This window comes from Heloderma suspectum, chromosome 7, assembly GCF_057233095.1.
Source record: "Heloderma suspectum isolate Gila_16-S chromosome 7, 16-S_ref, whole genome shotgun sequence".
NCBI lineage: Eukaryota > Metazoa > Chordata > Lepidosauria > Squamata > Helodermatidae > Heloderma > Heloderma suspectum.
In genome coordinates, this window is record NC_139464.1 from 52,864,057 (window position 1) to 52,879,770 (window position 15,714).

A 15,714-nucleotide genomic window follows, 5' to 3' on the forward strand; every position below is an offset into this window, starting at 1 on the left:
TTAAGCAAGCATTATGGATCTCTAGGTCCCTCTAACACTACAAATGACCTGGCTACGCTCCTGGGGCCAATACAGCATGTTACTGATTGTCTAATGAAATAAGTTTTGCTAATAACTGTGCTCTTAGGAGAGGTGGTTCTTGAAGGTTAACTACAGATAATGCAATGGGATGATTTAATAGGTGTTATCCTGGGTTGCAAGTACTTTGTTTGAGTGCTGCTTTAACTAGTAATTTACTCAAACTGGGTGCTTTTCTGATTACGATGCATGGTGCAGAATTACTGGCTTCCATTAAATGAGCACAATAGGATATAATAGGATTACTGACTTTCATAATCTGGTGGTAGTTTGGGGCAGCTGATAGTCCACAACAAATGGAACATGATTTTCTTTCAAAGAGTTACCATTGGCTCCATAAAGGAGAGTGTCCCTAAGTATTACTGGTCTCAATTGATATTGTTGTCAATAATGCGAGTACAATGTTGGAGATGTTAAGTTCATTACATCTTTTTGAGAAGTTTTCTTTGTTGTTCCATATGTGTTTTATCCTAATAGCCAAACTCTATATAATGCTCTTCTTTAGATGGTTCGGACATGACCTATAGTTGAGGTACATGTGAGCAACTGTAGGTAAATCTGTGACAATTTGATGGTTTTCAATGGTTAAGAGGACATCCAGGAAAGCAAATTTTGGGTTTTCAATTGTGGTGTTGCTGATAAATGTAATCATTGGTTGGACAGTGTTGATACACTTCTCAAAGCTATCTCTTCCATAGCCCAGATGACAAAGAGTCCCAGATGACAAAGCAAAGGGTCCTGAAATGATGGGGCAGTTCAGGAGGAAATGGTAGCCTTGCTGAACAAACTTTTTGTTTTTCAAATTAGCACTGTGTGATTTTATGGTTTCAGGTCTTATTTTGTATTTAGACTGTTTTTATATTTATTTATCATAAATCACCAAGAGAACTTTATATTATGTGGAGGCATGCAAGTGATATTCATAAAAAATCTTGAGTCCAGGTTTGGGGTAGGGTGCGGAAAGGTGGTGTAGAAATAAGCTTCTTGACTGAAAAATGTACCAAGTGGTGCAATTTCTTTTCTTGGGTCCCTGGTGTCCTCCCTAGCTTTCTTACAGGCAGTCATTGAGTGACCTTTCTAATAGCCCCTCCACATTCTACCATGAAAGGGACCCTGTTGGTGGCAGCCTCTTCCAGTCTTTCTGGAAGACATTTCCAACCAAACGGCATGGCTCTGCTGACTGGTTACGGTAGGCCTTCCTCCAGCATCATGCTAGCTCATTCCTTCTCCCCACTGCTGGGCATCCTTGTTTTTCTTTCAAGCCAATCTCATCATGCCAGGTGGCACAAACTCCTCCCCCAATCTCTGTATCAGGGATATCCAGCCTCTTCCCCCACTGACAGCTGGTCAGCCCATGGCTCAACTTTGCTTGCTAGTGACATAGTTTTTGAGCATTACACAGCTGCAGCTAAGCAGGCTGCCTGGTGGTCAGTAAACAGGCACACGAGTCCCCAATCATCCAGCTACACGCTAGATGAACAGTCCAGTATTGCAATAGCATATTGGAGAGTACAAAGCACTGTTGACAATTTTAAAAAAATTTAATGTCAAAATAAAAGTTCGCAAATGATGTGATGTTCACCATCACTGATTCATACACAACATTGAATAGGTTACCTATGACAGTCATTCAATCATTTTTCACATGGAATAAAAAGTCCTGAATCCTCTAGCTGGGTGGAGGAATCTATTGTTTTATTAATAAAACTAAAACTAATATGTAATATGTATGTAATGAAAGTACTACCTTGACAGAAGTAATCTGGATCCACCACAATAAATTTACTGAGTAATTTTGTTAATTATAATGTGCAATGTTTTGTGACATATAATTATAAAGCTGGAAAGGTCCTCCTGGGTGAAATTTTGTTACCAAAAATAATGTTATATGACATCAGTCAGTTTTATTTAATCCTACCTTGTGCCAAGTTAAGTATTTTAACAGCTATTCGGTGCTGTGCTTGAATAAGATCAACATGTAAATCCATAATAAAATTGTTTCCTATTGTTGATTTTTCACTGATGTCAGATGGGAAAGATCTATTCAAATTCTGGTCATTTATGGTCATCTGATAAAAAAAGAATTAAACAAAACTCAAATTTGAACATTTTAGGAAGTATTTTTCAAGATTCTTTTTAAATATTTGTTTTATTGTTCCACAAACATAACTCAATAGAAAATAATGACTACATCGCAAATAAAGCACAGATGCAACAGAGCATGAGTACAAAAGTGAATTATATATATATACAAGATACTTCAAAAGAAATATAGTAGAGAAAAATATCCCCTCAGTCCATTTATTCTATTCCAGTAAGGCCCATGTTCCATGTTTGTCTTAGCCACTTTAATTTTGTTTCAACTCAGAAGACATGTCAGGTCTTACTGCTATTTAATCACCAATTCTCTTTTTTCCCATCTTACAAATTTTAATATAGTCCAATTAAAAAAATCAAAGGATAATGTAGAAGATCATACCCCATTACTTCCATTATGACTAATATTTCTTTCCAAAAATAAATGTTGACAAATTCACCCACTATGAAAATCATCACCATTGCCTTATTACTCCCTCCAACATTTGTATTATATACATCCATCTCAGTCCCTTGAAGATTTGAGGGGAAATTTGCAGTAAGCATTCAAGTGAATAATGTTCTATTTGTAGAAAGCACAATTCCATTTAAATAGACATACACACATAAGAAATAAGAAAACATTCTCATTTTCCTCCTAATAAGAGAAAGTTGCATCTGCACATGAAGAGTGATGTCTTATTCCTGAGCATTTAATTAATCATATGAGATTTATTTAGCACTAGTGAGCTAGGTTCTGCACAGAATGTACAAGTGACCTAACTCCTGAAGAGAAGCTCATCACTTATGCCAAATTAACAAAATGGAGATGGAACAACAGAAAAGAAGCAGTAACTGTGGAGAAATGTTAGGGAAACATATTAGCCAGTTTAGGGAAATATTTTGAACACGTTTAAACACGGAGCCTGCAAAATGCTTTCTAAGTATGACCAGCCATGTTTTAAACAGCAAGCATGCCAAAATCAGACACTTTAAGCTCCACAGGTCCCATCTAAATGATTACAGTTATGTATCGATTAAGTACTCTGACTTCCCACTGCCTCCTCCCCCAAAGTAAATGCAGTTCATGGAGAAAGGGATACGAATACTTGTTAATACATCCCCTCAGATAATGCTTGGAAAGTTTCCTAGTGCCCATCCAAAAGCAATCGATCAGTTAATTTGACAAAATAGCTTATGCCACAATACATTTATTAATCTTTAAGGTGCCACAGAATTCCTGGTTGTTTCTACTCAGTTAAGTAATCTGTTACTACTTTTACTACAACACACTGAAGCCATACTAGTCCTTCTGCTTGAGGCAGGGGCTGAAATGCATACATTTTGTCTGCATCTGTTATGGAATATAACCCATGTCCTCACTAAGCCAAATGTCCACAGCTGGTAACTCATCAACTGTACATCCATGGAGGGGCTGTTTTTCCTCAATAGCTAAGGGGGCTGTGTCTTCCCACCATCTTTGCTGAGCAGTAAGCTGCCTCTGCTGCAGAAGCTCTCTGCCGAAACTTGTAGTTCTATAAGTTGGTTTGCCTAGAATAGGACATGTTTGTAGTAAGCTAGCCATTTATTTTATATTTATCCTAGTACATACAATAAAATCCATGTGTTAATAACATGTTTTAACGTTTCAGTACACTATCACTTGAATCCAACCCTGTAAGTTACTCTTTTTAATTCATTTCCTAATATTGGAAGAATCTGTTAATCTATTAACTATTTTTAATGTAAGTAAATATTAAAAATACAGATGGCAGGCCACATCTTAGAAGAGGCATTTCTCCCTCACTCTCACACAGGAAAGAATGCCTCTTCCAAAATTAAGCCTGCTCCAAAACATGTATGTTCCATCTTTAAAACAAAATGTTTTTCAAAACTGCTTCAGTCATATGCAAATATATATACAGGTTAAATTGATTAATTATACTATCTATTTTTCTCATAAATTCAGTTTTTTTTGTTGATTATTCCATTTAAGAATAATTGGTTAAAACTATTTCTGAGGTAAAAATCATCTAAGGTTTTCACTGAGAGGTGGGAGGAAGAGAAATTTGCCTCAACCAACAGGGGGTGATTTTGCTTACTGTGGAGCTGGGGAGTGAAATTCACCACCACTGGGGGGTGGGGGACCTCCTTAGCAATGGCATAGCTTTTTTCAATATATTTTTTCAGTTTATTTTAAGAGCAATAGAAGAGCCCTAATGGGTCAGACCGAATTCTATCTAGTCCTGCATTCTGTTCCCACAGTGACCAATCAAATGCCGCAGGGGCAGTAGCAGAGCTTCCCACTCAGCAGCTTAGATCCCATTTTCTTTTCCCCAGAATGGCTCGAGAATTATTTCAGAAACACAGAATGGTTGAAAGTGCAGCTGACAAGTTGAGAAAGATAAGGGACAACCAGTGGAAAGTTACAAAATTAGCTTGAACAGTGTTGAGAAAATAATTGGTGGGTAACAATAACAGGTGAGGTCTACAGACCACATGCTTAAGCAGTTTAGAGATGATGAAAAGAAAGAGAATAGGATGAGAGCTGGAAAGAAAGAGGGAAAGGGGCGGGTTTTTAATGGATAGAGCAAATTAGACTGTAATTGTCCACTGTCTTACTTGGCAAGTATCATCTTGAAATCCTTACCTTTTTGCAACAGTTATCAAGCACTGATGTTCCATCAGGTAAAACAGTTACTAGGCGAGCTCGATTCATGGCACTAATTGCTCTCTCCAAATATTCATAAGCCAACTGTAACTGTTCTGGGGCAGATTTCTGAAAAGAATCCATACTTCAGATCAGTAAAGAAAAAAATGAAAAGTAATTATTTCCAGTTCTAAGTCTCAAGGCATTCTTCTCCAGCTTGGATTCTTATCTGAGCTAAAGAAGAATCAGGGCTCTTGTGATGTACAACTCTTCTTTGAGATTAGGGTTATGTGCACCCAAAGCCAGTATTCCAAGTATTTTGCCTTCCTTAGGAATGACTGGGTTCACACAACAAAATAACTCACATTCAAGGCTGAGTATGAGTTAAGTTTGGTTTGTTGTTGAAACGTGGGATGTTGTGTTGTCTGAACCCAGCCGTGCTAACAAACCATGATTTGCTAACCACAAACAACCCATAAAAAGAACCCATGGTTTGGTTTTGTGAACTGTGGGTTGTTCGAGGTTAACAAACTATGGGTTATACAACTGGGTTCAGACAACACAACAACCCATGTTTCAACTACAGCCCATGCATGGTTCAATGACAACCTGGCTGGGTTCACACAACATAACCATCTTTTGTTTTCTATCATGCAGTTACACATAGATAGTTTCACTTTCATATTTGTTTACCACGGGTGGTGTTTATATTCAAAATTATATACACACTAATCAGGAGCAAATGTTAGTCTAGTGGAAAAGGAGATTATACCTGTATTAACGAAGGCATATCACCAATACAGTATTCTGAAGTGTATACAGAATCATTTGTTTCTGCTAGTTCTGAAGAGAGAAAAAAGAAGTCAGAGAGGTAGCACGGTAATATTATTATACTAACTGAAGACTCCAGAAGTGATGAAGTCCTCTAGTTCTTTACCTTGGTTCCACAAGTGCAAACACTTATCATGCTCTAAAAATGTAGTTTAATATATGCTGTTCAAAACTTGGGAGTTATATGTCAACAACTGCCATTTAATTCTAATGGCAGTTTAACTGTACACCACTTTTCACACCAGCTAACGACAAACAGATTACAGACCCAGAGAAGCACTTCTTAAATTACTGTTGCATTTTTATTTGGTATGTAACTGAAAAATCAGAAAATATTATATTCTGAAAAGCCATAGATTTCCAATATGAAATATAAAAGATGGTGATGAAGAATTTGTTACATTTTTATACCACACATCAACCAAGTCCTCTGGGCAGTTAACAAAATACTGTAAACAATACAATAAAAAGACAATCCAGTAACATAAAAATCAATTTAAAACTGTATCAGTACACACAACTAAAGTAAGATCAGCACAAAGACAGCATAAAATCAATACAAAACAGCCTAAAACAGCAAGAGAAAAGATAATTAGTGCCAAGATCTAAAATGCAACTTAAATTAAATTTAAAAGGCCTGGGAAAATACGAGCTTCACCTGGTGTCAAAAATACTCCAATGTAGGCATCAAGTGAGCTTCTCTGGGGAGAATTTTCCTTACACCACAACCAGTATATAAACCTGTCAAGGCACCCATAACTCAGATGACAGGACACACAGCATGGGGTTATAACACTCTGGCCTTGTGTTGTGCAAATTTACAGAACATGTGGGAACTTAGGTGATGGGAACCAGCTTGTACAGGATGCACCACAGTGGTTCAAATGGTAGAGCAGGGGTGAGCAACTTCAGGAGGTCCAGGGGCCATTTTTGGCCCATAATCCCCCACTCACCCCCACAAATGCACCCCAAAATATTTTGTTAAGAATGGCATCCATAATAGCTATGGAGTGCCAAAATAGTTAAAATTAGCTTTGAAACCCTTTTAGTGCTTCATAGCCACTATGGCATCTCAAAAAAAATTTTTTTTAATTAATTTGGGGAGTAGCGGGAGCTGCATGCAGCCCATGGACCACATGTTGTCCACCCCTGCTGTAGCAGATGCTGTAGTGTCCTTGTATCTGAGGTGTGGTATGTGTGCCACGGAGAAGATTGATGTCATGCAGGCATAGTATTTTAGTTTCCATACATGGATCAACTCTTTCCACATTTGGCTGATGTAGAGGAGCAGTCAAAGTACTGCAGTGTGGTTGGGGTGTGTTAGCATTGTTTCCATGGATGCTGGAGGTGGGTATGACAGCGTTGCCATGTTATCTCTTGTTTAAAGTGCTGTCATTTTCCTTTTAACTTTGCTGCTGGGAATGCATAGGATCATGCATATAGGATGCTAATGTTAGGAGGCCACCACCAAAGCAGCAACATAGGGCTGCCCTGCCTAAATCAGATGTAGAATCATGCTGTCGAACACAATACGGCACATTTCTGTATGGACTTATGTTTTCTACATTAACTTTAGATAATAGATACTGAGGGTTCTTTAATGCGTTATTCTACTATTCTTGGAGTGTTTTATATAATTATATACCATTATCAAGTGTGTAACTAACCAAGGTTTTCTTAAATAGCATACCTGATGTGGTACCAGATTTGACTGTGAAGTCTGCAATATTCTCCATCACTGAAGCTAGCCGCAATGAGACTTCGGACATTACCACAGCATTAACGTCTCCAAGATTAATGGTATGAATTACTTCATTAATTATATAAAGTATATGGATCCACTAAGAGAAAAATAAATAAAACAAGATTCGTAGTTTATTTTAAAATTCAGAGAGATTTATGTACAACTCATGAACATTAAGTATGCCAAGCAAAGACGGGATGTTTACTTGTAACTATTATTCTTCTAAAGGTCCTCTGTGCAATCACAATTATCAGTTTTCCGCCTCAGCAGAACAAAATTTTGAACTTTCTAGACCTTGGCAAATGAGTTTTGGTGGGAAGTATGCATACATGCTCAAAGGGGTGTGACTCCCACCTTCCTGCTAAGTTCCTAAATGACTGCCACAGCAGGTATATAAGGAAGTACCAGAGCAGTCAGAAAACACATCACCTACGACTGCACAGAACAACACTTTCAGATAATCATCCTGTCTGTCTTCTTCGTGGTTTTCCACATATGGGAGAATACGAAGCTGATCTACTCAGAAATGGGGCATGTGACATTAGATAACCATGGAATTCCACATAGTCCATCAAAAGGAGGAACTTACCTGACCCTGAACATCCAATGCATAGCGTCTGACAAATATGGGTGGCTATGACCAAATAGCGATCTACCACAGTTTGTCATGTTCTCTGGCCTCAAACCCATGCTTGTCTCAAAGGAATCTCAGAGGGGGAAGAGACATCATCCAGTGAGCCATCATCTGCTAGTCCAGGACCTTCCAGGCCAAAGGATGTAGCTTTACTGAACCCCTCAGACATCACCTCCTGCAGTGCATTCCTCACTACCACCATACCATAGAGGCCAGCACCTGCAGAATCAGGCAAGGGCCCCTTAAAGAACAGACAACTCTTCAGATGGGGTGGGGGGTTAACAGCAGATCCAGACCAGCTAGCCTTCAGAGGGCCTCAGCATGCTGCTGAGTCAACAGCTCTCCTTGGGTAAATTCCTGCCAGCAACCACCACAGTGATCTATCCGTGGACATGACCAACTCTACCTTGTCTTGCCTTACCTTGCCTGTTGTGACGCCGCATAGCCTGATGTGTGCCTGCTCTCTCAAAATGACCCTGGGCTTCCACACCAGATTACAAGTACCTCATGAAGTTCCTGTTGGATGGGGCAGATCTTAGGATTCCCATCTACCTTGAGATTGCACAACAGAAGAATCTCACAAAGAAAAACCAAAAACTTCCACCAACCTCAGTGCCTAGAAGTCAAATCCACCCATATACCTCAATACCTAGAATCAAAATCCACACATGCACCTCTACTATCCTAGTCATACAGAAGAGAAAACCATACAATCCATTCAATCCCACCCAGCTGCCCATGAGTAATACCCTACCCCTTCATAGAGCACCCTTTCACCAGAACCACAGGCTTCCACTTGTCAACAAAACCAACTTCATGCTCAGCTGACTGCTTGGGCTTTGCCCCTTTAATTAGTTACAGTAGCTCAGAGGAGAGTGTCAGGCTAAACAGTGAGTCTTGGGTCACCAATATAAGGCGTATCTTAGAATCAGATAGTTCCAGATGAAACGACTTTACTGTTTGTCTCCTGGCTCCCAGAGCCTCATCTACCTGTTGTATTGCTCTGGGTCCTCACTATCTTACTCTTAAATGTATCCTGTTAGTGAGCCCCTTTGTTTCAGCTGCTAACTCAAACCTAAAAACCTTCTGTAACATGGACATTTATTGTAAATTAGACAGAACACCTACAGGCTATAAGATAATAGGACAGAATCCGGTGACAGGATAACTTGGTCACTGCTACACAAAGACAGGCCCAGGAATCAGCAAGTCCATGAGACTCAGGCAGCTTGCAAAATGGTACAACGTGTTTTGTGGGAAATCAATATAGCTATTCATTGTTATGAGTAACTAGGAACCTGCAGCAAAAGATTTGACTGCACACACACACACACACACACACACTACCCATCACCAGTCTCCAAAAGCTTTGTTGCTTATCTTCTACCTTCCATTGCTACATAGTTTCTCCCATCCCTAGAACCCTGCGAGGTTTTTCCTCAGCCCTACATTTTCCTTGTCCCTTTCAACTTCCTGATTTTGCCCATCTCTCTTTTAAAACTCTCCCACTGTCACTTATGCTCCCCTTAGATGCTTGATTCTCAACCCATTGCCCACTCTATCCATTTCAGCCATTCTGCCTCTGAATTCATTTCAGCCCTCCCTGCTTCTGTTCATCTCTTTTCTGCTAACTGCATACACACCCTCACTTCCCTAGTTACTGTGTGAGGTTTTCCATGATGTACTAGTCCCTACTTCTTTCACCTATCATTCCCTCAAGTCTCTGCTTCTCAGACCACTGGATACCTTGTGCCTCTTCCTTCAAGAAACCTGAACTAGAGCTCTTATACTTCCTATGCCTTACTTCTCAGCTGTCAGCTTCCCTGCCTGCTTGCAAAACACATACAGCCCCCTTCACTTTGTATAACATTTATCATAGCCAAAATGGCTTTTCATTTCCCTTACGGAAATTGTCGTGTTTGACAAGATTATAGCTATTTATACTGAGCAGGGAAAATACAACTAAATACACATCATTAGCAACACCACACCCAGTGGCCAAGGAACACTTGTAGACAGGCAAACACACAGTTTCACCAAACTTAATAAAAGTTCATGACAAAAGGATTACCTTGAATGTTTGATATTTATAAACAAACTTTAAGAAGTTGCTTCCACTCATTTGGATCCTCTGAATTCCCACTTTACACTTCTGCCACAAAAATATTGTTGCATCTATTACCATTTCTCTGTCCAGTACAAGAACCTGAGGGAAAAATATTTTTCAATATTTCCATAAACAGATACTGGTTAATTGGTTTTGCATTTTGAGCTGTTCTCTTAAAAGGAGAGATTCTTACACTACTTTAGTAGTTACCACTTCTACATAGTTGCATCCCACACTGGTTTGGTAACATTTGAAGTGGGGAGACCCTGCAAGTGAGTTGTTAGGGTTATTTCTCATGCTAGCACTGCCCCTCCCTGTAGGCCAAGAGCAATAACATGGGAAGTAATAATGTAATCTGCCCAAACTGTTCTTCCCACTTGTTCTATGGGAAAAAACTTGGTACACAAGTTAAATATGTCCCTTCAACATCCGTTTTATTTTTCTCCTATTTCTGGCTGACAAGCCAAGGCTATTAGTCTACTTTAATGCAAAGGGTAAAACATTTCCATTTAAAAAAAAAAAAAACATTAAATATTTCCAGGAAACTCAAAATGCCCTTTAAGGACCACTTAAAACCCCAGAAGTGCCCTTCTCTAGAAAAGTCAGCATAGCCATGCCAGTGAGTGCTGCTACATTATCTCAGGGGACAGATTCCAGATTTATGTCATGGGGCACCAAAACTCCTAAACCTGATTCAGGCATTATTATCAGTACTACACTGAACATATGATCAAGCCACTAGAAATAATATAATAGGAGATCCCCAGTTAAACTCTCATATTAAAAGACTGGTTCATACATAACAATAAGCCATGCTTACTTATTAGTAACAAGCAGCATATTGCCCATTTTCTCCCATTTTTAAATGTCTAAACAATGACCTTTGTATAAAGGTAGTTCATTCTTACAGAGGATTTCTCCATCCCAGATGAAAGAGGACACCAGTCCCTCCATGTTTTGGGAGTTACATCACTCAGCTTGCTGATAAATCTCTGTTCAGAATTAATCTAATTTAAGGCAGCTCCTCCTGCAAGCAGGAGTTGCTAAAACAACCAGGAAACCTCCAGCACTGGTTTATTTAGTGTTACATCTGAACTGGGATTCCTGGTTTGTTGCTCTCTTATCAAGCCACACAGTCATAGAATCATAGAACAGTAGGGTTGGAAGGGGCCTACAAGGCCATCGAGTCCAACTCCCTGCCCAATGCAGGAATCCAAGTCACAGCATCCCTGAGAGATGGCTGTCCAGCCTTGTCTTGAATGCCTCCAGTGTGGGAGAGCCCACCACCTCCCTAGGTAATTGGTCCCACTGTCATATTGCTCTAACAGTCAGGAAGTTTTTCCTGATGTTCAGCCAGAATCTGGCTTCCTGTAACTTGAGCCCATGATTCCGTGTCCTGCACTCTGTGATGATCAAGAAGAGATCATCCCAATATGAAGCCAAGGTTTGTTTTTGCGTTCCGATTCTTGGCTTGTTTGGGAGTGACAAGCCAGGAATCCCAGTTCACATGTAACATTAAACAAACAACAGTAGTTTATTTAGCCACTCCTAATGCTGGAGGAGCCAAGCAGGAGTGATCAGGCAGTATGCACCAGCACGCTGCTTATAAATGATAAGCCAGAATTCTCAGAAATTCTGGCTGCTATGTCCTATGCAGTTAAGTGTTTCCTGTCTCCAGTCTCCTAGCTGAGCAGAGCAAAAGACGCTGCTCCAGCTGGTCTAGGGGCTATACAAGCAAGCAAGCTCCCAGAGAGCGAGCAAACAGCAGTCTGCGAGGGGACTTCCAGTGGAAGAGGAGACAAAGGCAAAGCAGTGAGTGGGCTGGAGTAAGCCGAGGGACTTTCCATTCTGAGTTACCATGTGCTCCTGAGAGCTGCAACTGAATTGAAGGGCATGGCCTGAGTACTCTCAGAAGCTGTGTGGGCAGGGAGTTTCAGTCTGTTTCTTGTCTCCTAGCTGAGCAGAGCAGAGGAAGCTGCTCCAGCTGGTCTAGGGGCTATACAAGCAAGCAAGTTCCCAGACAGCAAGTGATCTGAGCGAGCGAACAAGGACAGCAAACAGGAGTTCAACAGGGGAGGTCAAGGGGGAGGTCCCTAACATTTTTTAAAATTTCTTTTTCCTGTAACACACACTTCCGTACCAGTGGGACTCTGTTGTTAATCTCCAGTGAACAGAGGACAAAGCACAGGCTATCCCAGTACAATCAGAAAGCTAGAAACATAAAGGGAATAGAGACTATGGAAGGAAAAGACTCTCTAGTAGGGGTGACCTGCAAGGTCTGTGCAGTGTTTGTTTTCTTGCCCGAGATCAACATGGCCTAAAAATACAACAAGTGCAAGTAGATTACGCTGTTGGAAGAAAAGGTAAGAGCACTGGAGTGACGAATGTTGACCCTCCAGGGAATAAGAGAACACGAAGAGTTCTTAGACAGAATGGTGGAACTACAGCAGCAAAGTGAAGTACAAAAGCCAGAAGAGCAACAGCAAGCTGAGGCAGAAAAGGGAAATGCTGAGATGAGGAAAAATGAAGTAGAGGCTACTCCTTGGAAAAGGGTGACAGTTAGGAGCAGAAGAACTAGAAGACACACTGCATCAGTGGAAGCAGTGGAACTATGGAATTGTTTTCAGGTATTTGAGGATGAGACTGGAGGACAGCCTGCAGAGGAAGAATCACAGGGGGACCCCACATGAGTGACCAAGAGGCTGAAGGTCAGTCAAGCAGAGGCAGTGAAACCAAGGCCTACAACAACAAGAAGAGAAGAGGAGGAGTAGTGGGAGACTCCTTGCTGCATGGGATCGAAACCCAAGTATGTCGAGAAGACTCGTGGACTCGCCAGGTATGCTGTCTCCCGGGAGGACGGATTAGAGACGTGACTGAAGGGTTGCCTGCACTCATAAAGCCCACTGACAGGTATCCCTTTCTTCTCATCCATGTGGGAATAAATGATACCGCCAAGAGGAGCTATGAAAAAATCACATCAGACTTTGAAGCTTTGGGAAGGAAACTCAAGAACTTTGGGGCCCAGATAGTTTTCTCATCCATCCTTCCAGTAGTTAGAAGAGTGATAGAAAGAGGAAAAAAAATACTCTGGATGAATGACTGGCTACAAAGGTGGTGCCAGCAAGAGAGTTTTGGATTCTGGGACCACGAACTATACTTCCTGGAAGATGGACTGTTGGCATGGGACAGTTGCACCCCACAAAGGATGGGAAGAATGTGTTTCGCCACAGCATGAAGAACTTCATTAGGAGGGCTTTAAACTGAATCCTACAGGGAAAGGAGACGTAAAGTTGGGGGTAACAATGGATGAAGGCTCATGCATCACAACAGAGAGAACAGCTCTAATAGTGCCCAATAATAGTCTTCACAAACATGTAGGAAGAAAGCCAGACCATGAAGCACGTGGTCTTTGATGTCTATATACTAATGCCCAGAGTATGGGAAACAAACAGAACAAACTTGAACTCTTAATAGAAATTATGACTTAATCGGTGTAACTGAGACTTGGTGGGATGACTCTCATGACTGGAATATAGCAACTGAAGGATATAACTTGTTCAAAAAGTACAGCAGGAACAGAAAGGGAGGTGGGGTTGCACTATATGTTAAAAATACATTTCTCTGCATGGAAATACAGGAGGATTAGCTTGGTAGCCCCATCGAGAGCATCTAGGTTAAAATACATGGAGAAAAGAATAAAAGGAACATGGTGGTCGGAGTCTACTACCTGCCACCCAATCAAGGAGAAGACGAGGATGAAACTTTTGAAAAGCAAACTGCCAATGTTTCAAGGAAGCATGATGTAGTAATAATGAGGGACTTCAATTTCCCCGATATTTGTTGGGAGACAAATTCTGCAAAACATGACCCCTCCAGGAAATTCCTGACTTGTGTGGTGGATGACTTCTTCCTACAGAAAGTAGAGGAAGGAACTAGAGGATCGGCTATCCTTGACTTGATCCTAACCGACAGAGATGACGTAGTGGATAAAGTAGCAGTTACAGGAACTCTGGGGGAGAGTGACCATGTTATACTCCTGTTCTTGATTCTAAAAGAAGCAAAAGCCGAGTGTAGCCAAATGCGTACCCTGGATTTTAGGAAAGCCGATTTTAATAAACTCAGATAAGTAAGGTCCCATGACAAGTGACTCTAATGAGAAACGGAGTCCAAAATGGGTGGGAGTTTTTTAAAAAGGAAATTGTCAAGGCACAATAACAAACAATTCCAACAAGAAAAAAAGGCAGAAGACAACAGAAGAAGCCAATGTGGCTTCACAAAAACCTTAGAGATGACCCAAAAACAAAAAAGCACACATATAGGAAGTGGAAGGAAGGACAAGCAACAAAGGAAGAGTACAGGCAGGTAGCACAGAATTGCAGGGATGGCGTCAGGAACGCTAAAGCTGAGAACGAGCTGAGGTTAGCGAGGGATGCTAAAAGCAACAAAAAGGCTTTCTTCAGATACGTGCATAGTAAAAGGCAGAGGAAAGAAATGGTGGTTCAGCTATTAAGTAAGGATGGCAAAATGATAACAGATGACAAAGAAAAGGGAGAAGTGCTCAATTCCTACTTTGGCTCAGTCTACTCCTGAAAGAGGGTCTACAACCCCCCCTGGCAAAGGCGAAGTACAGACTGAAGGGGCAGGATTGCAGCTTGAGATTGACAGGCATATTGTCAAGGAACACCTAATTACTTTCAATGGGTTCAAATCTCCAGATGAACTGCATCCTAGAGTAATAAAGGAACTGGCAGAAGAAATCTCAGAACCACTGTCTATTATCTTTGAGAAACCATGGAGGACGGGGGAAGTGCCAGATGATCAGAGGAGGGCTAATGTCCTATCTTCAAAAAGGGCAAAAAGGAGGAACCTGGGAACTACAGACTAGTCAGTCTGACATCAATCCTTGGGAACATTCTGGAGCAGATTATGAAGCAATCCATCTGTAAGCACCTTGAAAACAATGCAGTGATTACTCGAAGCTAACATGGATTTGTCAAGAACAAATCCTGCCAGACTAATCTGATCTCATTTTTTAATCAGGTAACCTCCCTTGTGGACTGTGGGAACACTGTGGACATAATATACCTCGACTTCAGCAAAGCTTTTGACAAAGTGCCCCATGATATCCTGATAAGCAAACTAGCTCAAAGTGGGCTAGATGAAACAACCATCGGATGGATCCACAGTTGGTTACAGAATTGGGCTCAATGGGATCAATGGGATCTTCTCAAACTGGGGAGAGGTAACGAGTGGGGTACCGCAGGGCTCAGTCCTGGGCCCAGCGCTCTTCAACATTTTTATTAATGACTTGGATGAGGAGGTGCAGGGAATGTTTATCAAATTTGCAGATGACACAAAACTGGACAGGATAGTTAATACCTTGGAAGACAGAAACAAAATTCAAAGTGATCATGATAGGCTGGCACGCTTGACTGAAAACAACAGAATGAAATTTAATAGGGATAAATGCCAAGTTCTGCATCTATGAAAAAGAAACCAAATGCACATGATAGGCAATACTTGGCTCAACAATACTACAAGTGAGAAGGATCTTGGAATTGTTGCAGATTACAAGATGAATAGGAGCCAACAAT

At 40.8% G+C, this 15,714-nt stretch overlaps 1 protein-coding gene across 1 annotated transcript in view; it reads right to left on the minus strand.

Moving 5' to 3' along the window:
• The window catches only part of CFAP54 (cilia and flagella associated protein 54), a 202,841-nt gene that overhangs the window by 159,403 nt on the left and 27,724 nt on the right, over positions 1-15,714 (minus strand). The window contains exons 14-18 of the mRNA XM_084810218.1: positions 10,085-10,219; positions 7,326-7,476; positions 5,577-5,647; positions 4,805-4,933; positions 1,997-2,147 (exon numbers count right to left, since the gene is read on the minus strand). Coding sequence (XP_084666344.1) covers positions 1,997-2,147; positions 4,805-4,933; positions 5,577-5,647; positions 7,326-7,476; positions 10,085-10,219 — 637 coding nt within the window. The remainder of the gene's footprint in view (positions 1-1,996; positions 2,148-4,804; positions 4,934-5,576; positions 5,648-7,325; positions 7,477-10,084; positions 10,220-15,714) is intronic.